Genomic DNA, 22,554 nt, shown 5'->3' with positions numbered 1-22,554 from the left:
TGAATGATTTTTTGTGATTTAACGCTTTATCGACTGTGTTTTTAAAGTCATTTTAAATAGCACAATCAGCGCGTAAAATTTTGCAAAAAAAAGTAAAAATCTGATGTATGAGTAAATAATTAAAAGATACCGCAGTACAATAAGATAAAATAAGAATAAGTTCTTAAAACCCTTTAAAGTTTGGTAAAATCTGTAGTATTGTATCAGACGTGTATAGAGAGATGTTTCGGAGTAAAGTCTGAAAATTAACGAAAAATTCGTGAGAGGTGTTAGGGACTGGGGGTGACTAGCGTTGGCGCATGCGTAAATTTATTTGCTAGACTACTCGAGTAGTGTCTGTCGACCATTCGTGTCAGCTGGTCTTTTCGTCAGAGAGTGGTCAGATGGTATCGTGAATCCTCTTATATCACATCGATCATTACGTAGAAAGAAAAGCTTCAAAATGAGCGGAGGAATGCCGGAGCTGGGCTCGAAGATCAGTTTAATATCGAAGGCGGATATCCGATATGAGGGTCGTCTTTTCACCGTTGATCCCCAGGAATGCACAATAGCTTTGGCTAATGGTGAGTCTAAATTCAAGATGGATACCCAACATAGTTTTGCCGCTTCTTCATTTCCCGGCTTTTCTTATCTCAAATCTGTCACAATTATTTACCGTTCAACCGTCATTTTTCACTATGTTTTTTAATCCTCCCGCTAGCTTTAAATTACATGTTTGTTAGGCTTATTCTTGTAGTAAGACCGAATGTTCGCAAAATTTATTTTCTATCCGTGATTTGTTCAGTAGAAGTTTTCTTCAACCGGGGTCATTCAATACTCGTATAACGGATGTTCGTTTCACCTACTTAGGATATTTTTACATATACTTACAAATTTTCCTCTCTCATTTCTCTTTTTGTATTTCTGATACTTATACTTACAATTTAAAGTACACTCTGAAACCTCACTGTAGCATTATTTTCAGGTTGCTATCCTCGATGATTTATACTATTCGTTTCTCTAGCATTTCATCGTGACAATTTTGAAAATATTTAATTCTGATAAAAATTGTTTCCAAATTTCTAACTTTTCCAATGTATGGGCTAATTAAATTATTTCAATTTGTTTGATTTATACCATGGTTGTATCTTATAGAATGATAAATTAAAAAATTTATTGCTTAGTTATTCAATTATAATTTCGATGTGTTCATCCTCTTAATGACACAATTTGTTTTATAATAACTTTTGAGAGTCATTATAATAAAAAAAAATTAATAGTTATTAATTAGTTACAATTTTAAAGCTATTGTTTCAAATCCAAGAATTCTATTATGGCTTTCCCTATTGTTTCGTGTTAAATGTATCTATTCAACATTATTTAGGTAGCATATAGGATTAGTGTATGGGATGTTTGTGATTTTTTCTTCATTGGGTTTACAGATGCCTTATGTCCTTGATCTTTCAAACAACTGTACATTATATATTTGTTATGAATTTAAAGCCAGTTATAGGATGTTATTATTTCAAATTCAAAACTGATTTTTTCATATAGAAGTATCTGTAAAGGCAATTAGGTAACTAATCTTAATCATTTTTAATTTCAATGAATATCTTATAAAAATGATCAAAAATTAATATTTTTGGTGATTAATTTTTTTGTATTAATGATTCTAATACATCAATCTCATTTATTTCTTTTTTAATAATTGTAAGTGCAAATTTAAATTACTTTCCCTTATATTGTTACATTACAGTGTTAAATTATATTTATGTTTTTTTTACAATATTGCAATTTCTCTAAGTTATCATGAATTTTACAAATAGATGCATAAACTTATAGTTTGTCACTTTCACCCATTTTTAATTTTTTGATTATTACATTCTAGGTAACTCATTAATTTCATATATTCTTAAATTTTTATTTATTCTGTTTGCACAACTCCAAATTTTACCAAAAAACTTGTTTGTCTTTTCATAAAATATCTTAATACTCTGTAAAATGTTCTGCTCTTATTATGTCAATACTGTTTTCTTAAGTTTGCTTTTGTAATATACTTTTATTTATATATATATACTTTACTCTATTTAAATAAGTATTCATTCATACTCTCAGCTTTATTTAATGGCATTTTTACAGTTCGTTCATTTGGAACTGAAGATCGTGAAACTCAATTACCAGTGGCACCACAAAATCAAGTTTATGAATACATTTTATTCCGTGGATCTGATATCAAGGATATTAGAGTTGTTAATAATGTGGGCTCTATACCTAATGATCCAGCCATTGTGCAGGTAATATTGGTTTAAAAAGGAATTTGGATTTTTTTAAGGTTGTCAAGGTATTCATTGTTTAATCTTGTTTAAAGATGCAACCCTCCATGAATCAACAACAGTCATATCAACAACCACCAAACTATGGCCATCCAATGATGGGCCAAATGGGTCCAATGGGAGGACAATATGGAGCTCCTTATGGTATGCCAATCGGAGCAATGGGACCTGTAATGGGAATACCATCAGCTGCTAGGGATCCTCGTGGTCCGATGACTAAACAGCCAAGTGAGTTGAGCTTGGGCCCTGGTGAACCCAACGCCATCTCTATCCCAAACTCACTACCAACGGCCAACGTGAACCCAATACCAAAAGACCAATCTCTGGAAGATGGTAAACTGTTTTTGCTATGAACTATTCCCTGCCAATGGCATGCTGCTGCTTCTTTGGTAACGCTTGCTCAAAATTCTTCTCTGTAAATGAGATTTTTTCTTTATAAATTTTTATTCTAACATGGCTTTTTCCAAGCTTTTTAACACAAAACTTGCATCTTTGCTAATTATATTTATCATAATCTGCTTACTGGCTCTCTAATTATTGGTGTTTTTCAACAATTTAAATTTAATTCTCTTTATTACTATAATAGCATATGTGTGCATCAATGCTTTTTTATTCTTGCATTTATTGGAATAGTATTCACACAAATCTTTTGTTTCCACGTGTATTAGACCAATGCTGCATGTTTTTTCACTAAAATTGTAGGTTTTGAAATTAATTTAAGGGCTATGTTTATTTTCCCAACTTGGATATATTTGCTATGTACTTATTCATGAAAATGAGTATCTATCTGAAAACTTTTTATGTTAACATTCACATTTATTAGTTTTAGGTAATTATTCTATAATAGTATAAAGATTTAAAGTTTTAATATTTTTTGTATAAAAGTTGATTTCTTTTGTATATATGTAAAATTTTCCATGTTTATTTATTGTAATAAGTGACATCAATGCATGAAAATTTTGCACTTTTCGCCATTACGCAGTGCAGCGTTCAAGCACAACGCCGTAGCAAGTAACAAAATAGCAAGAACAGTTAAAATTATATGTGTATTTTATTTAAACAAAGAAAAGATTGTTGTGTCGTGCATAATGATAGGCAATTAGTACATTGACGAAACATTGAGATGGAAGGTCTTTGTAGTAAATTAGATATTTTTTTGTATAAATCCTTGGCCTGGCCGTTTTTGATTTGATGGTGAAATGTTTAATCTAAAGTAATGTTTTTATTTACTTTGAAAATCTAGGTGTATTAGATCTTATTAGTGGCGGATCTCGCTCGACAACGCCAACTTCAGCTTTGCTGACAAGAAAAAGTCCAACTATGGACCAAAGTGTTCAGGTAGGCCATCAACAACAGTCCAACAATCTTGGAAAGCTTGGAGATAAAGGAAATGTAAGAGCTGTTCAACCTCGTCGTGATCATGATGGGTAATATTATTATTGTACACGTTAAATAACAATCTGCACAATCAATGAATCAGAGATTAAATGTTTTGTATTATTAATGCTTACAGTCATGGAGGAAACAAAGGAGGAATGGGACCTTATCGTGAAATTCGAATGGATCGTGATATGAATAAGCAAGATGGACCAATGCATCCTCAGGGTAATCATGGGCAGGGTGGACGAGGTAATCGTGGTGGTTGGATTAATCGTGGAAATATGCGAAGCAGAGGTCGAGGACGTGGTGGATTTAGGACTCCTCCTGGAAATGCTGGAGCTAAGCCGAAAACTCCTCTCAAATTTGACAACGACTATGATTTTGAGCAAGCGAACACTGAATTTGAAGAATTAAGGTGTGTTTTTTTGTGTTGTGTGTGCATGCGTCTATTATATCAGCACAGCTGTGCCGGATCCATTTTTGTGTTGAAAATGGTGAATGTGGATGCTGTGCAAAATTAATGACATGCAATTTTTAAAGCAAATATTCTGCGCATTTTGAATATTTTGTTTACGCGTTGCATCAACATTACCAGTGCATTAATGTTATGCCAATGTTAACGTTCGTATTCGTAAGAATGAGTGAAGCAAACGATGTTTGATTATAGATCACAATTAGCGAAAGTAAAGATTGATGCTGGTACCGAAAACGAAAAGAAGGATGATAGCGGTAACGAAACAGGTGCGGGTGAAGGTGAACCCGAAGAGGAGCCAGAGGTTGTTCATTATGACAAATCTAAATCATTCTTCGATAATATAAGTTGCGAGGCTGTTGAGAGAAGTAAAGGGTTAGTATTTATTTTGCAGAAATGATTGTTTGATTATGTATTCCGATTGATACTTAAAACTCTCATAACTGATTTTGTTCATTTGAAATGTTTTAATAGAAGATTCCAGCGTACGGATTGGAGGACGGAGAGGAAATTAAACTCCGAAACGTTCGGTGTTGCGTCAACGAGGCGCGGCAACTTCCGTGGACGTGGATTTTACAACCGCGGTATGGGTGGTGGTATGTACAGAGGAAGTGGAGGTGCTGGCGGACCAGGAGGTTTCAGGGGCGGCTACAGAGGTAATAGGGGTCCAAGTCGTAAGCCTCCCAATCAACCCCAGAACAATACTGGAAATCAAAACCGCCCGACCAACGAACAGTCCGCGCCACAGTCTCAGCCGAACCGCCTTGTCACCGGAACGGCATAAACTGCAAGATATGAGAAATCAACAACGCGATACTATATATATATATAGAAATATAAGTATTCACATTTAGATATTAAGATTTTTACAATACGTGCTCTGCCCTTACGGACTGATATGGATATAAATTTGGCAATTGATCGTAATATAGTAGACTATCGGAATAACATAGTATATTAAATAATGGAGTGCGTTCGCAGTTGTAAGCTAACGTACGTGCGGATAAAGCCGCTAGAATTCTTGAGCAAGGACTCTACTGGCGAACAGGACACTTAACTTTTGTCGTTCAAGATGAAAATGACGTAAAAGAAGAAGGTGGATCTTTGGCTCGCACGAATGATCACGGCTTTTTACTTTACCCAACAGTATTCATCGTTTACTAATGACTAATCTCACTTTTCTACTCGTTGATTCGAGCGGATGGAGAAACAACAACAATAGGGACTACTAAAAATTCTAATTTGTCAGATTCGTTTTAAGTCCTTGTATGTGAGATAGAGTGATATGTGAATCTCTCCCAATGAAGTTTCAAGTCAAGCGTTTTAAGTGGGATGACAGAGAAGATTTAGAAGAACAAAAAATTAGTTAAAGTCGTGATCATTATTGTGCACGAACCATAAGTGAAGTTGACAGTGGCAAGCCAGAGATAATAATGTTCAGGTTTAATTACATTACCGATTGGTAATAATGGCGATATACCCAATGTTGTGCGAGTAAGGTAAAATATTTAATGAAATGGTATAAAGTTGGATGACAGCTAGATGCTGGACATTAAGGGATGACTGGATTGTATCTGCATAGCAGAAGTTGAAGGTATATTATTACTTAAATGCACTTATGCATCTTACCCGTGTATTCGAAAGCTGGGTATGTCCTTCGTATTTGTGAAAAATTCAAAAATGTGACACTGTAAAGGGAAGTTGTTATTGTAGGTAGATATGCGTGTTTTATTTTTTGAATATTCAAACGAAAAATTTTCAAATTTCCTAAAATGAAGTTTCTAGTTTTATGGAAGACTAAATGATGCAAAGTACGTCTGCCGTAAATTTTTTGCATTAGTATGAACAGAGGTGTGCTGTGGCAAATATATTAATAAGCGTATTGTGTGAGACTCGTGTATAGGGACTCCTAAGAAACTGAATGTCAATCTTGTTATAGTAAATTTTTCCAGCCTCATTCATATTTTGAGCTGCCATGTCTTAATATCTTTGTCGATCGCTTTATCAGTGTAATTTTACTTTATCAGTTGTGTGGGCATAGTATCTGTAAAATAGGTTATTTTTAATTAAACCTTGCCTAAATCAGTCCAGTATAAATGCACTTTGGAAAGTTTAGTTCTTTCAGTGACATACGTACTCGTTTTTGAAATTTTGTGTATTCGGATATTGTATTAGTGTTTCCTGAATGCGCGTTTCGATTATCTTCCTCGTAATATCGTAAAATATATTGATACTTATTATCAGCAGGTAGGATGCATCACATGCTCAAAACTGTTTTTAAATTCTTATAATGCTGCTGTCGGTTGATAGTTTGTGAGATTTTTTAAATTGAGCATGTTTTGCAAGCTTCGTAACTTTACGATTTTACGTGGAAGAAAAGAATGTTTAAACGGGTATTTGAGTGATCGTAATAGTAAAATTAATCAATGTAAACGTTGTGCGTTTGTATTGGGCGAGATTGATAAAAAGTACATGGCGCTTTTCTAATTTTTTCCCCAAAACTGAAGAAAACGGACAAATATATCCTGTCGCCAGTAGATTAGAAAAATATATAATTTTTCAAAGAGCCAAAACGTTATTTATTTATAACAGTGACGGTAGATTTGAGGCAAAATGAATAACTATTCATTCTTTTACTTTTATATAATACTTAAATACTTGCAGAGTGAATATTTAATTATGCCATTTTGAAAGCCACATCTGATGTTAGAATTGTTCAATTTTATATGAAAAATGGATAGATTTAGACGTTCCGATATTACGAGTGCAAGTGCAAGAGCAAGAGCAAATGTGAAATAGAAAATGTGCAGAGAATGGCTGTCTCCTCTATACATTGCGAATGTATTTAAACAAAAAATGCCTACAATTTTCACGTAAATTTTCTCACTCTTGCTGCACAAAAGAGAGTTGCAAAACTAAACGTGGCGTTAGAAATTAAACTATAAAAAGTACACTAATGACCCTTGAGCGGAGTAAAAGGAACAGAATGAGTATATTGTTTGCGACTATTATTTTTCTATGACTCGTAGGGAGTCAACTATATACATATAAATATTATATATATATATACTTACAAATTTAGTTAAATCTTCCAACTGGAACCTCCACGTGCTTGCAAAATTTTTTGAAAAAAATTGATTAAATAAATGGAAAGAATTCGGTAGAATAGATTAGGTAATAATGTATGAGACAGAAAAAGAAACTATATTTTAAGTTTTATAAATTAGGCGTTTGGAGGAAAATAGGATATGCACGATTTTCTGACATTAAATTTTTCTTTTGTACAGCGGATATTGTGATCAATCGATAAGCTGAAATAATACTGAGGTAATTAAATTACATTCTGCGTATTCTTTTTACCCGCATCCTAAAATTCATAAATTTTCTTTATAAAATTACAAATAATTGTAGATTTCGATAATAAATTGATATAAATTGTATACAAAAGCTATGTTTTGCTCTATTTACCGATTCTTCGACTTTTTTAAAGTAGAATGTTCTAATCTATTGAAGTAAATCATTCGCAGTTCAATATTAATTTGTCTTTTTTAACAAAACATTGTTTATTTTTAATGTATATATATAAAGACATCTATTAACATAATATACTATCTTACGAATCTAACGTATTATACATAAATAAGAGATCTTTTTTTACTAAAGTTTAACAATAGATTTAGAGTAATAAAATATCAGTAATCTTAAATACTTCTTATTTTTGCTGAATCTTTTTTTACGCCTTGTGCGACTTGATCGATAAATTTAAGAGAGTGAATGCCAGTCGTATGCTGAATTATTTAACGTTAGTACAATTTCTCGTTATACGTATCAGTCTGGAGACACGGAAATTGTTTTTATTAGCTCTTGTCCATTGAGCTTCTCGAGGTAAACAAAGTTTTCAGCGAACTTTAACTATTAGCGGTTTCGCGCTATACGAGTGATGAAGAAATTATATTTGACGTTCCGTGGTCTCGATTGGTCATGCGCAGCTCATAAGACCTGTTCTCGAATCGTCACAGACCTCTCTTATCTGTCGACCTCGTCTGATCTTTGCACTTTCAACGTAAGTGAAATTATTCTTATAATGACGACGCAAGCTTCGTGGATTTGGAATGTAAACTTCGTAAGGGGGTCTACCACTCTCAACGACCCATATACTGCCCGATTCACCCAATCGCAGTACGTTCATCAACCCTTGCGCCACCACGTAAGGCCTAAAAACAATCAGTTATGCATAAATAAAAACAATTCTTTGTGACACGTATAAGGAGAGAAACTTGTTTGTGCTCTGAGTGAGAGGAGAAATCACTTACGTTTGGATAGAGAATTGCTCCAGATTTTTCACAAAGTCAGCCTTCATCACCCTGGAGAGCAATCTGTTAGGGCTGTCGATCGTAAGAGCCGTCTCTGTCAAGCCAGGACACAGTGTCAGCACACGAATTCCAGTTTTCTCGTAGTAATAAGGAGTCTAGGATTGTACAAAAATACAATAAATAGTCGTTAGATTATTTAAAAAAAAAAAAAAAAAAACCATAGCATCTTTTACTGTGGAATAAACGTTTAACTTGAAAGATATAACTATATGAGAAGACGGTTTGCTTACAGAGAGAGACTGAGAGAGTCCAATAATTGCACTCTTTGTTGCTGTGTAAACTGGAAGTTGTGCAGTGCATCTGATATCGATGTGTTGGCACATGTTTAAAAGCGTTCCACCTTGCGCCCCGTTATCCTTACTTAGATATTTTTCAGCCAATAATGCAGTGGAGATCATTCCACCCTGTGTAACCAATCAATGAGTCTCTTTAAATTCCCAGTGAAAATCTTCCTCACCCTAAATTACTTTCCATAAAATAGGTAGATTATTCAATAGACCAGCCAGTTCTTTCATACTTACGATATTCACAGCAATTTCTCTCTCCCACCTTCGTTCATCTAAAATCCCAGCGTTGTTTATCACAATATCGATATCGATCAATAATCTGGATGCCTCTTCGAAAGCCTCTGCGAAGAATCGTCAAAGTTCACAAAAATTCATTCAACAGAAAACGGGGATAGCAAATAAAATTTACCAATCATCTTCTCATGTTTCGATACGTCCACGTGGATAAATCTGACTCTCCGTTCGCCACACGACTTTGCAACAGACGCCTCAATGCGGCTCCCTGTCACTTGGTCAATATCGAAGATAACGATTTTCTGGAATATCACGAATAAAGCACAAAGTAATTAGTTATCGTGCCAAACATGTCTAAGAAAGGAAACCTTGTTTCTTTCAATTCGCAAAACTCACATTTGCCCCATGTTTCAAGAAATGATTCATGAAAGCAAATCCAAGGCCTGCAGCACCTCCGGTGATCAAAATATTTTTACCACTGACGAAATTTGTAATTTCCTCCTGCTCCTTCATTCTCTCGGAAGTGGAGGACCTCCTTCGTTTGCCAATTGGAGCAGCAGCTGAAAATATAGCGATATTTTTAGAAATAAACACCTGTAAATGTATGTAGAACTAATGAAATAAGGCGTAACAGTATATATACTAAGAAAGTGTACGAGCTATAATTTGCCTTATAAAACCTACCCATTGTTCGACAAAGAAATGAAAATTTGGCGACTACGAAGCTTCGCGAGTAGCCAAAGAAACTGAAGCTGCAAGTGTTTAGCGAATGGTATTTATATGTGATAAGAAGTGACACGCTGTGGCGTTCGGCGATTCATGCTGTAATTACGATGCGCAATGATTTTTTGCCTTCGCCGTTCAGATTAAAGGAATTTGATTATGAAGCATCCCACTTTGGATTTGTCATTGATTCGTCGCTTATCAGCACAGATAAGCTTTCCACCTTGCCACAGCTTTTTATAACAGCATTTCAGGTTACAAAATTAATCGATATGTGCATGAAAAAGGAGAAATTAGTGGCAAGATTACAAGGGGTAACTCGATTTTCAATGAAATTGATATTCTTCGTAGTATGATTTTGGGAATATACGGGGCCGTTCTTAAGAAATATATGCGCTCCAGTGAAAATTGGCGTGGCCGAGAGGGTGCAGAGATTCTAATTAACAGTTGCCGTCAAAACTAATTAATCTCTCGTACACACCGCATTCTTATCAAATTCAGTGCAGCTTGATAGCAATAATGCACATTATTAGCGAGTTCTCCAGAACTTCGAGCAGCCTCGTGGCGGATCCTGCTTTTTCTCGATAAACTTAATCGTATAGAGACGTAGAGAGCTTATAAACACAGCCCTAATCGCTATTGCCGCCGGCTATGATGGTCGTCATTTTTTTCCTCCAGACGTTTAATTGCTGAGATCGTTAGTTTGTAAACATTGAATCGTTAAGACCATCTCGCTATACTTTAAATGTAGTCTTGTGCGTGTAGGATTTAAATTTAAAATACCACTACAATCGTAGGATTAAATTATCATGTCGATCTTCAATTATATCATCAGAGTCGTGTTCTATGAAGATTGTTAACTATTGATATTTTATTTTCACAAAATTTCTATCTTATAACGAATAAAGTACACATTTATGATTATTTGGCAACGTACAGTTTAATGCATTGAAAAGTAGAAGAAAAAAAATGTACAGTTTGAATGGTCTTTCAGATGACGAATCAAGATTAATCGAGGGTCACGACCTACTGCGACGTTGATTTTTATCTCGGGGTCTTTGCACGTATGTATAGTTGTGATAAGAATCCTATTCTACGAAATTGTAAAAGTATGACGTGAATCAATCTGGTGCGTCGACCTGGGGGAGAGGGAGGGAGGGGGGGGGGGGTAGTGCTAAAGATTTTGATAAACGAAAAATTGGATGCAGCATTACATCACGGTACACTCTTGACGCAAGCACTGCTTCTATCGAGCAAGGAGTCGAGGGCCAGAGACTGTGATGCTGTTGTTTCTAGGAACTCGATCGAATTTTATGGATTTCCTAGTTGCACAATGGGATCTCCAGGCTTGATATTTTTTCTTCGTGCTTATCTGCTAAGCACAATCCAATTTCACTGCATCGGCATATTCTTTTGCAGTTCATTTCATTACTGTGTATCGAGGGGGATGGTGCGATAAGAGAAAAACTTAACGAGCGCGTATATATTTTTACTGATAAGAGAGTGGACTTTAAATTCTTTGGATATTTGGGGGGGGGGGGGAGAGGGGGTTCGGACAGAAATTCGATAGTCGCTTAAAACTGTGTATAAGAGAAAGTGATATTTCTCCCGATGGATTTATAAAGAATAAAAATAAAGCTAATTGATCGGGGCTGTGAGTGATATTCACGTGGCGGAAGTTTGGAGTTTGGTATATAGATTGCTGGAAGGTCCCGCGTCGCACGACACTTTTCTTTGTGGAAATGATGAATGGCGTTAAAGTCGTGTGGCAGAAAGAAGCGACGGAAGGCGGACGCGCGCTTAACTCGTGCTCACCCTGCTCTATCAGTGAAAAAATCCCCTTAACGTCTGTCTCGTCTCGCCAGAAGCTTCATAAATTGTATCTATGTATACGAAGCACGCGTTCCAGACGATATTTCGATCCGGCTAAAATCGGTTCCCACTGAACTTTACCACTTAACAATATCCCAGAATTATCTCTATAGCTGCTCTGATGCTACCCCTCTCGTCAAGGAGGAACCAATACAATTCCAGCTTTGATTCTAAACAAATCGTATAAGGATTTATCTGGCCTATGTATAAAATCGTGTTGAATATAAAGAAACTTTAGCATAATACGTGAACACTCGCACAAAGTAAACAACTATCCCTATCAGTGGGCAAAGCTTATACAAATTGCAAAAATCTCCAGAATAAATGTAAATTTTTCTTCAAGATCGTTGACAAAACTATAAAGAGTGTCACTGGGTTATCGCTGATGTCGCTTGAATAGGAACGAATGATTAAAAAACATAAAATATTCTACAAAATGTTTTTATTTCGATACGATAATACAGTTTGGGGTAGACCAAACTATAGATGTACACACTCTCGCGTTATGCAGAGATAATGTTTGTAAACATTGTTACATAAGTTAGGCCTCTCAAAGATAATGTCGCTGTGCAAACTTCGAGCATAAGGATATGTATTGACAGTGTGATATAAAAAACACACAAAAGCTTAAACGCATCATATATATAAGAATTTTTATTTACACGCTTTCTCATTAAAAGTAAGTTAAAAGTATGCTTAAGGATACTGATTTCTAGATTGGTTCCTAGCTTTCATCTACAGGCTTCATAGGCAAAGAATCCGGTAACTGAATCTCGTAAACTGGTTTCCCATCTTCGCTTATCCAGATACTACCATTTTGAGCACACCTTATTACGTAGACCAACCCATGAGCTACACTTTCTACCCTGTTGATCAGGTTATTGAGAGAAATTACATCATAGAATCGTTGCATCACCGGGAGACGTAATAATAAACAAGAGGGAAACGGTAATGTAGAGAAAGCTAGCTTCGACATAAAAAAGAGGCTATTTTTACCTTTGAACTTCAGGATGTCCGATGGACGTCATGAAATCCTCAGGATTTTCCACGTTGCTCTTGAGGTCCTCCAAGAGGGAGGTTGTGGTCAGTCCAGGACAAAGAACCAAAATTCTCACTCCACTTTTCTGATAATGATATGGTTGCTGTAAACAATTGAAAAAGTTGGTTAATCAATTTCGAAGGATCATCGTGCTGTGAAAATATTCCGAATGGTGCACTGACTGCAAAGGAACGGCTGAAAGTGATGACGGCGTGTTTCGTTGCGGAATAGACCGGAAGTTGGGGGTAGGCCTTCAAGCCACTCATCGAGGCGATATTAACGATCGCGCCACCCTTGTAGCCCCCATCCTTCCGCATTTGCTGAATCCCCAGTAGAGTGCCACGAATCACAGCGGTCTATTGAGAAAATTCAAAAACCTAGAAAACTTTCTTTCCCTGTGTTCGAGCTGAGGAGCTTCCACCAGAAAACCTAAGATTCGTGCGTCGATATTCCACTCTTACCACATTTACGTCGATAGCTTTTGAAAAATCCACCTCGTTTATTATTCCCGCGTTATTGATTAGGATGTCCAAGCCTCCAAGAATATTCACTGCTTCTTTGAATGTTTCTGCAAGCAAAGTCCACGTCAATAAGAATTACGCGTTTCATTCATATATCATTTTTCTTATGCGTTTTATTTATTAATTAGTAGGGCCATTTGTATAAAACTATAAGTCCTTATCGAACGGTTTAATTAATCCAAGCTGCATTTCGTACCATCAAATTGAGAATTATTAGTAACGTCGCATTGCATAAACAAAGCACGGTTTTTTCCAAATTCTGCGTTGAGTCTTTCCATCGCATCTTCTCCGGCTTTTGCCTCGTTATCGAGCATCGCCACGGCCTGTTGTGAAAGTCAACGAAAATTCTCTTTTATTTATAATTTCGTGTTACTTTTCTTTAAACAATACTCACAGCAGCTCCATTGCGCAGTAATTCTTTCGTAAAGGCCAGGCCCAGGCCATTTGCAGCCCCAGTCACTATGGCTCTTTTATCTTTTATCTGCATTTTCTTTGACCTTCGGTAAAATACAAGATCACTATCTGCAACACTTCCTTTTTTAATTTAGAGCACTGTATACTATCCGTGTACTCTCGATACCGATTACAATTTTCTTTCGCTGGGTCAAATTGAACAGTTACCTATATAATTGTCACGTCTTATTCATTTGAGTTTCTGACTGTTTCTGTACTGTGAGCTGATAATGGAGGAATCCTCTTACGGTCCTCGAACTCTGACCTCTTCCCGCCATTTCAATTCGCTGCCTTCGTTCACCGGATCCAGATACGAGAATTCTCTTGCACAAATTTATGTAACTTTTTCAAGACCTTCAATCCTTATCGAAGTCAACTATTGACTTCTGATCTATCCAATCAAGGTCGACGCTGAGATTTTCAGATAAATTTTCAGCAACGAACAATGGTTTTCTTTTATTCTATCATACTACCGTATTATTTAATTCGAAATTTTATCGTGAACATTTTCTACAATATTATACGCATTTAATCAAATTTTTCATTTTTTTTTACAAACCCAGTGAGCTAATTAATTCTATGAAATGATAATGGTAAAATTTGCAGGAAAATCTGCTGTGGATATATTAGGGAAGTACATAATTGTAAACAAAAAAAATATATGTTTGATTGATTTATTAATAATGAATTAAACATCGTTCAATTTTTAGATCAAACTGCAGTGAACTATTACATAAGAAAATTAGATGAAGAACCTGTATTATTTATTTTTTTTAAATTAAAATAGCTGTGATTAATGGATTTGAAGTTTCACCTACGTAATCTAGATTAATTATTACAATTATCTTGTCAGAGTGAAAGCTGTCATTTGGATTTAATTTGAATTTCCATTAGCAATTTGAAACATGATTACAAACTTGTTTAAAAATATCGATAATGCAAATTTCTACTTATGTAGGTATTCGTATTACTGCATTTAAAAAGCAATATAAGTAATGTATATTATTATTTTCCAAATATAATGAAAGAATAATTTAAAATTCGACCATTACGGTGTTTTTATTTACTCTACTTGATAATTAAAGCTATAAATACATTCAGATAAAATACGAACAAGCTTATATATTGAAAAGTATACAATGTTTATAAAACTGTCTTCGATTTTTAATGATTAAAAGCATATAAAATTTGTGGATGTAAAAGCATTTGGTAATGACGATGAAATTATTTTTTTATAACGGAAAGTGTGCTGTAGTGTGGAATTTCCACCACGTAAGGTGGTTCTCCCGCCTCGCTAACCACAACACTCCCATTATCCTGGTTTTCAATCAGATCAATCATCGCTTTTGCAACGTTATCCATACTGAAACAGTTATTCAATTTTATAGTTAAATTAATAATTTTTTAGCATAAAAGTTTTCATAGCAATTTATAATTTATTCTATATAATTAATATAAGAGAAAGGATTTTAAATATTTATTGTAAATAGGCGAATAAATGTTTATAATTTTAACAAAACTTACTTTTGCCTTGGATAATTGGAAAGCTGTTTTTGCATAAATTCCTTAGACATGAAACTGAGACGATTTTCGAAAATTCCGTTAAACAAATCTGTTTCAGTTACACCAGGACACATAACTAAAACACGGACGCCAGTAACCTCGGTATAAGCCTAAAATATTTATATTTTAATAACAAGTTATTATAAAAATAAATATATGAAATCATCTTTATAAAATGGTTAATAATGTTGCGCTTACAGCGAGAGATTTACTGAACCCACGCACAGCTTGCTTAGTTGCTGAATAAATAGGAACGGATACTTCTGGATGTAGCCCAACGATCGAAGCTATGTTAACCAAAGTTCCACCTTTGCCTCCATTATGTTTCCCTACCAATTCCAAAAATTCATACGAGCTTCGCACAAGAGCTACCTGAAAATTAATCAAACTATTAATACACTGATCTGTTAGAAAAATAATTATTTGATTCAGACTAATGAATGTAAATCTGAGTCAGGAATTTAAAAATTTTTCATGCAGCTGGATCGTTGAAAACAAGTAGCTTATCTCTTATTCTTACTATCAAAAAGGTGTTTTGGTGAATCGTATACCACTTTGCATTTTTGAAATGGACTATACTATATTTTTTACAACCAAATTAATATGAGCGTTTAACGATTCTTAGCTTTAAATTTGACGAAGAATGTGTGGTATTTATATTCATTTCCTCAATATTTAAATGCAAATGTTTCATTTAACTGCAGGTTTTAAATTATTGAAATTATCTTTTACTTTTACGGCGAAGTATTGAAGGTTTCCTTAGTCAAACTATTAGTAGGATTGAATTTTTAAATTAGATTCTAGGAAAGCATCATTTTAAGATTTAAATCCGATGCGTGTAGAGGTAAGAAAGGACGATTTTGTTATATTCATAATTTAACATGTTTTTTCAAGTTAATATTACAAAATTTAAAAAGACAAAAAAAAAACACGTTGACCTTTATCAAAATGCCTTCAACTACAAAAAATACAGACTACATATTGTGTACCCAACTGAAATATGCAAATATATTTTTTGCCATAATATTATATATTCATATTTAGATGATCAATTGTAGATAATCTTTATATTGCTATGCTGTTTCTACTAAACAGTTTGAAAGTATATATATATATTTATTACAAACGATTATTTAAAAAAAGTTATTTTTAAATGTTGTTTCACTTACAAAATTTATGTTGATCGTGAGTTCCCAATTTTTTTCATTCAGTATTCCAGCATTATTTATCACGATATCCAGTCCACCAAAAGCGTCGTAAACTTCCTTGAAACTTTCTGCCACATAATAAATATATTGTGGATGTATTTAATGAGAAGCAAAATGTCATACTATATGCCGACAGTCGACTAGTACTCGCTAGACGTTAAATGTATTCAAATAAAGATATTAATTTACCCTTGAGTCTATCAACATTTGTTACATCAACAGGGACAAATATTGCAGAACCTTCACCAAATTTCTTTTGCAACTTTTCCTCCATTGCTTTTCCATTTGATTTTGGCAAATCCAAAATAGCAACTTTCTATTAAGATAAATAAAATTTATGCTATATCAAAATCATTTAGAAACGTTATACTTTAAGCTTACCTTTGCTCCATTTTTCAATAACTCCTCGACATACTTAAAGCCCAAACCACCGGCTCCTCCAGTTACCAGTGCCAATTTATCTTTTATATATCCCATTATTCAAGAAATCTAATCACAAACAATTAAATTACTCATTTAATTAATCCATTAAAAATAACAGTTATAACTTTCGAACGAGAATTTACACTTTCTCACTGTTTAACAGATTCTTTTTTTTTTTTTATAAATTTAGGAAGATAGTCAACAATCCTTAAAATATTAAGATTTAAGATTTAAAAGAAAACTTTGATGCCTCTTATGGGACGTTGATAAAACGTAACTTACTTAAAGGAGATCCGGGTGTTGTGTGTTTAGCTCGAGAGCCGTTCAACTGGAATGGACCGATCAACCAGCAAGGAATCGCGTGGCGGGAGGTGAACAAGTGACTAGTTTATAGTAAGACAAGACGTGTTTAAATGAAGGATGGTGATATAACCACTCCTCGTATGATTGGCTAAAGTAAATAAGTCGATGTTCCTTCAAAACGCTGAAATATCTTTTCAGCGTCATGGAACTTTAATGTTCCTGACTTTAACGCTAATAAAAAGAGGTCATTTCCTGCAGCGACACACTCAGAAATTATTCTTGTGGACGCAACAATCCACCTGGTGAACCCTCCAAAGTTATAACAATAAACAGAACAGAGTCCTCGCGTTAATTACAAAGAATTTCATAATTCGTATTCTGAAATTGATGTCAGTAATCTATTCAGCTGGTAGAATGTAAGACTTTCAATAGAACATAAAATTATATAGTTAGAAAGTTACAGAAAGAAAAATGCAAAATTACTCAACATTCCAATCGAGGATTTATTTAAATATTATTTAAATTAGCACTGATCATACACGTATAATTTGTTATATCGCTTATACTAATATTATTCTTTATTTTTCTTAGTTAACAATAGAAGATAGATTAAAAATAGGCAGTTACGACGTTGAAGCTTCTGATTAATATGTTTGTACCATTATAGTACGCTTGGTGAGTTTCTTAAATGAAAAAGCGTGACAGTACTCTGAGAGCTTCTGCGCAATTTCTACTAAACATTAAGCATACAGAATTTTTTTCCACTCATCTACGAAGCTAATCATTTATAAAACAAAAAATTCTTTTGTTAATATGTCAAGCTTTAAAATGCATTTCGTGCCATTTGTATAAAGGCTGCGTAATATTATTAATTATGCCTTTTTCACAATCACACTTTGCTTGAAAACTGCAAAAACGAAAATTGTAAGTTGAATGTAATAAATTTTCTTTTAAATAAATTTCATGGAAGATTAACGTAAAACGTGTCACGAGGAAGACGAAAAATATAGAAATAGGATAGCTTTTCAACTAATACATTGACAACAGCTTGAAGCATGTGTGTTCTTCTTAGTTATTGGTTACGTGGAGTAACACTATATCTTAAAGGTTCTATATCCAGTTTTGAAAACAAATGTATAGATTGTCGTCAATGTATTTAATCAAGCATTACACAAATTGATTTTGTATAGAGTAAATAAACGAGGGTCACAGGCTTAAAACTTGAAATTAGTAATGAGGATTTCTTAGTGCACGGTTGAGATTGAATTTGCACAATTATTGCATTAGCGTTTTGGAGACTCTACACTCTATAGAGGGATTTTGCAATCAGAATAATGAGGAATATCCACAGCATAAGGTGGAAGATTATTTTCACTGACGACCACTGTTCCATTCTGTCCTTTCTCCAGCAACTCGACTACTGCTGCAGCCACGTGTTCAGGCCTAGGCAAAAAATCAACGATCGATCAAACAAAATATTACATAAGGATACAATAATAATAATTCTTTTGTTATACTCACGATTGAGATTGGTATTTCACCATCTCCAGTTCTGCCATTTCATCATCGAGAAGGTTCAAGGCCCTTTCCTTACTCGCCATAAATTCACTAGCTAAACCTGTTTCTGTTAATCCAGGACAAATTAACAAAAATCTCACACCAGTCTTCTCGTGATAATGCTGCAAATATTTAAACTGTGATAGTAAAATCGAAACATTTGTTTTTCCTCGTAACATTCGAGAGACACGAAAATACTGACCTTGAGAGAGAGAGTAAATCCAACAATGGCTTGAGTGGTTCCAGCGTAGATTGGAGCAAGTACATTTGCATAAAGTCCAGTAACTGCGGAAACATTTAGAATCGTGCCTCCTTGACCTCCGGAAGTTTTGGACATATGCTCCAAAGCTGCAAGGGTGCAATAAACTACCCCTTTCTGACGTTCAACATTCAATATTAATGACGAATCTGACACATTCAATAAATTAACGACGAATTTTGGTAACTTACGAAATTAATATCGATCATAGGTTCCCAATCGGCATCGTTCATAATTCCTGCATTGTTGATGAGAATATCCAAGGTCACAAAAATATCAATAACCTTTTTCACAATATCTGTAAAATAATAAGTTATTGTATGAAAAACCTTTAGTCGATTCGCGAATAATAATTTTGCAATTGTTGTGTCTTTTAATTACCTTCTACTTCTTCCTTTTTTGAAACATCCCCAGCCATAAAAATTGCACGGTTCTCGCCAAATTCCTTCTCCAACTCAGCCACTGCAATTTCTCCGTTCGAGTCGCTTAGGTCTAAAATAGCAACAGCCTAAAAATATAAAATTTATTATCTTGCTTTTTTAACTCCATTTAATTTTGTCTCTCGAATTATTGCCTTTTTTTTCATTAAAATTTGTCATTCTTTTACATCGATTACCTTTGCCCCGTTCTTAAGTAATTCTTTAACGATATTGAATCCAATTCCGGTTGACCCACCGGTGACCAGCGCAGTTTTATCGATTACCTCCATAATGACAATTTCCGGCTAAATCTTCAATTTATTATCGCAGATTGATTGACGATTATAAGGAGGTTGAAATAACGAGCACTGGGTTTCGGAGCACGTTGTTTCAGAATGCGAGGTCCAACGAGAAATGCAAACTGCATTTTCAGAACGTTAGAAAATTAGAATGAAACACGATCGTCTGTCGATGATCAATAGTCGTGGATAGAATATCCTGGATGAAATGGATAAGATTGGGTAACCAACATTTTTCTCCATCTCGTAAACAAGATCGTATTTATAATACGCCTTTGTCCTTCGTTAAATTTAGTACAAGGTAAAAAAAATAGAACGGGATTTCGAGCAAAATATTTTAATTAATTATACTAGTAGAACAGTTACAAAGCGATTTGTGCCTAAATCATTTTTTTTTACTCATAACTGTTTTTATCCACCATGACAGATAAAGAGAACTTTTTTCTCACATGAGACTCAACATTTTTCTTATCGGTTAAAAAATTGCGAGAGCATCGCTGTTTACTAAAAATGAGATACGTACAATTTTCGCCTATGTATTTCAAAGTGTCGAAAAATTTAATTAAAACGGCTTTTTCATATCTTTGTAATTTGTAAATTGAACTTCGTAAAGCGGTTCACTGTCTTCGCTTACCACAACTGCACCATTTTTTCCTCTTTCGATCAAGTCGACCATTGCTTTTGCCACGTGGCTGGTACTGGAACAAAATTATCAATCTCTGAAGAAATGGCGAAAACTTTAAAATATATTTCAAAGAGATAGGAGATATTTACGGTTGGCTGTAGCTGTTAGAAAAGAAATTTCTCGCTTGTTTTGCATCGATAAAATCAAGATATCGGTCGGACTTATCATTGATTAAGAACGTATTTGTTATGCCAGGGCACATCGTTAAGATTCGAACGCCATGATTGTCGTAAGATTGCTATATGAAAATTAGTGGCAATGAAAAAAAATGATTAAAAATTTTATATAATGAAGAAAGAAAACTCCTTTATAGCCATACCGCTAATGAACGACTGAAACCAATTACAGCTGTCTTCGAAGCACAATAAATTGGTACAATTGGACCAGCTATCAATCCAGCTACTGATGCTATATTTACGATGGTACCTCCAGCTCCACTCTTATGCTTCCCCATTACATCGATGCCTATCAAAGATGAGCGAATTAACGCATTCTGCAAAGTCACATATTTTTATGTTTATATTTAATGTTCAATTATTTAAGGCTGAAGAACCTGAGAAATTCCAATTTTTAGAAAAAATAATTACCACATTTATATTTAGCATAAGCTCCCATTCGCTGTCTTTCATTATTCCTGCATTATTGATCAAGATATCCAATTGTTTGAATTCTGCCGTAACTCTTCTTATACTGGCTGATAAAAAGAAAAATAAATAATTTAGTTGTTCACTTGATTCATTCATCTTTTAATACAGTATCAAACTTATAGTTCGCTCTTTAAAAATGTACAAAAGGTTTGCATTAACCATTGAGTTGCTCAGGATTAGTCACGTCACAAACGACAAAAATGGCTCGCCCTTTGCCGAATTCTTTTTCCAATTTTGCCACTGCATTTTCACCGTTTGACGTTGCAAGATCAAGAATTGCGATCGACTGTATATAATAATAATAAATAGACGAATGATAGAAACTCGATTATATAATTTAGAAATAATAATTTTAAGAAATCAGAAAATAAATATTCGATACCTTGGCATGATTTTTCAATAACTCCTCGGCATAATTGTATCCAATTCCATTTGCTCCACCGGTAATAAGAACAGTCTTTCCGTTGACAGGCATAATTGGCGCTTGCAAATTTGCAATTAACGACTGTTTCCAGGCTTCTCGCTAAACGAGTTTCGGTTTCGCACAAATAAAGCCATAATTTATGATAAAACGTTTATATGTATAAGTGCAGTCACATTTTACCGATGGTAGATAAGATTAAACAATCGTTTACAAGTATTATAAATAGGTCATACTATTGTTTTGAAATTTTAGATTTTCTCCTACTTACCCCTGTGTATTTGCGTACAGTTGTTAATTACAATTTAACGTAGTAGTAGAAAACAGGAATAGCTAGAAAAATGCTTTATAAACTTTATGAATATTATGTTAAGCCCTGTGTCCACGATCTGAAAAGTCCTTCTGAGTGCTAATTCCAGAAACTGTTTGGTCAAACGATTTACGACTTTAACGAAAAAGTAACAATTTAATTAGCTGTATATTTCTCGAAACTAGAACTCGAACGGTTTTTCGGATCGTGGACACAGATCTTTACATTTATTATCTTACAGTTGTTTTTGTTTCATTATACTATTCACCTGTATATGCATTTATCGGATAAGATAAACATAGTTACATTAATCTTTCACTTGTTTATTATTTACGTGTATATTAACTTTCTGTAGGAAAAAAAATGTTAAGAAAATTTGTGCATTAATGTGGCGAATAGAGAATTAATTGTTATAAGATTTACTTTAAAATTTGTGCAGCTGTGATTCAGGAATCTGAATATTTGTCGGAGTTTCGCATAAGGAATCATCTGGCTGCATTACCCAGACACTACCACTTTTTGCATAATACATCACGTGGCTTAAAGCCGTACCCACCTTCCAATATCTGAAGAAACAATTTAATTATTATTAATAGTATAGATGAATATTAGTGTATAGGTATGCCGTATAACGATCCCACCGATTATTAAAAAAATATTCATACGAGAATTTAATTCAATTGCAATATTTTACTTTGATATTTTGTAAATACAAATTTTCTCTCTATTTGCATACCTGGTTCAGAAAAACATTAAAAATATAATTTTTATAGTAAAAATATTTATACTGTTTT

General features: G+C 34.1%; 3 protein-coding genes across 4 annotated transcripts; 1 reads left to right on the top strand and 2 right to left on the bottom strand.

The window, feature by feature from the left end:
- Window positions 1–332: 332 nt before the first annotated feature.
- tral (trailer hitch) lies at window positions 333–7,503 on the top strand. 2 transcript variants are annotated; one of them, XM_066727792.1, is made up of 7 exons: window positions 333–563; window positions 2,119–2,273; window positions 2,348–2,645; window positions 3,556–3,739; window positions 3,826–4,107; window positions 4,360–4,539; window positions 4,639–7,503. In XM_066727792.1, exons 1-7 carry the CDS (start codon window positions 443–445, stop codon window positions 4,946–4,948), a joined length of 1,530 nt encoding a protein of 509 aa, XP_066583889.1. In that variant the 5' UTR covers window positions 333–442; the 3' UTR covers window positions 4,949–7,503. The 2 variants fall into 2 exon arrangements, with proteins under 2 accessions (XP_066583889.1, XP_066583890.1); XM_066727793.1 differs by having other exon boundaries at window positions 334–563; window positions 2,348–2,540.
- On the bottom strand, window positions 6,993–13,863 carry LOC136773823 (uncharacterized). Its single transcript, XM_066727735.1, has 19 exons — window positions 13,608–13,863; window positions 13,410–13,536; window positions 13,154–13,260; window positions 12,875–13,048; window positions 12,650–12,795; window positions 12,383–12,519; window positions 12,190–12,227; window positions 11,954–12,082; window positions 11,058–11,153; window positions 10,571–10,641; window positions 10,263–10,370; window positions 9,955–10,014; window positions 9,743–9,876; window positions 9,455–9,618; window positions 9,234–9,360; window positions 9,059–9,165; window positions 8,768–8,941; window positions 8,478–8,632; window positions 6,993–8,378 (listed from the first exon to the last, which is right to left on the bottom strand). Exons 1-19 carry the CDS (start codon window positions 13,698–13,700, stop codon window positions 8,144–8,146), a joined length of 2,382 nt encoding a protein of 793 aa, XP_066583832.1. The 5' UTR covers window positions 13,701–13,863; the 3' UTR covers window positions 6,993–8,143.
- A 463-nt stretch (window positions 13,864–14,326) lies between these two features.
- On the bottom strand, window positions 14,327–21,740 carry LOC136773822 (uncharacterized). The gene is made up of 21 exons (XM_066727733.1): window positions 21,722–21,740; window positions 21,412–21,552; window positions 21,189–21,315; window positions 20,970–21,076; window positions 20,702–20,875; window positions 20,472–20,620; window positions 20,267–20,395; window positions 20,097–20,201; window positions 19,929–19,977; window positions 19,596–19,703; window positions 19,361–19,487; window positions 19,171–19,277; window positions 18,923–19,096; window positions 18,685–18,842; window positions 18,488–18,606; window positions 16,819–16,916; window positions 16,627–16,753; window positions 16,399–16,505; window positions 15,414–15,601; window positions 15,191–15,331; window positions 14,327–15,029 (listed from the first exon to the last, which is right to left on the bottom strand). The coding sequence occupies exons 2-21, from the start codon at window positions 21,502–21,504 to the stop codon at window positions 14,891–14,893; spliced, it is 2,526 nt and encodes an 841-aa protein (XP_066583830.1). The 5' UTR covers window positions 21,505–21,552; window positions 21,722–21,740; the 3' UTR covers window positions 14,327–14,890.
- Window positions 21,741–22,554: the final 814 nt, after the last annotated feature.

The sequence above is a fragment of the Prorops nasuta genome, unplaced genomic scaffold (assembly GCF_024137725.1).
Source record: "Prorops nasuta isolate Cenicafe-Biocafe unplaced genomic scaffold, Cenicafe_Pnas_1.2 PNAS00005, whole genome shotgun sequence".
NCBI lineage: Eukaryota > Metazoa > Arthropoda > Insecta > Hymenoptera > Bethylidae > Prorops > Prorops nasuta.
The sequence above is the reverse complement of the archived record's forward strand: the minus strand, read 5'-3'. Positions and strand labels throughout refer to the sequence as shown.

Excerpts from the sequence above, each read along its gene's own strand:
- tral (XM_066727792.1), top strand. The coding sequence starts at position 443 with ATGAGCGGAGGAATGCCGGAGCTGGGCTCGAAGATCAGTTTAATATCG. Across the intron at positions 2,274-2,347 it reads ATGATCCAGCCATTGTGCAG|ATGCAACCCTCCATGAATCA; the intron begins GTAATATTGGTT and ends TCTTGTTTAAAG. Across the intron at positions 2,646-3,555 it reads AGACCAATCTCTGGAAGATG|GTGTATTAGATCTTATTAGT; the intron begins GTAAACTGTTTT and ends TTGAAAATCTAG.
- LOC136773822 (XM_066727733.1), bottom strand. The coding sequence starts at position 21,504 with ATGCCTGTCAACGGAAAGACTGTTCTTATTACCGGTGGAGCAAATGGA. Across the intron at positions 21,077-21,188 it reads TAATCCTGAGCAACTCAATG|CCAGTATAAGAAGAGTTACG; the intron begins GTTAATGCAAAC and ends TCTTTTTATCAG. Across the intron at positions 20,876-20,969 it reads TTATGCTAAATATAAATGTG|AATGCGTTAATTCGCTCATC; the intron begins GTAATTATTTTT and ends GTGACTTTGCAG.
- LOC136773823 (XM_066727735.1), bottom strand. The coding sequence starts at position 13,700 with ATGCAGATAAAAGATAAAAGAGCCATAGTGACTGGGGCTGCAAATGGC. Across the intron at positions 12,796-12,874 it reads CTTTCAGCCGTTCCTTTGCA|CAACCATATCATTATCAGAA; the intron begins GTCAGTGCACCA and ends AATTGTTTACAG. Across the intron at positions 9,877-9,954 it reads GAATCAATGACAAATCCAAA|AATCGCCGAACGCCACAGCG; the intron begins GTGGGATGCTTC and ends AATTACAGCATG.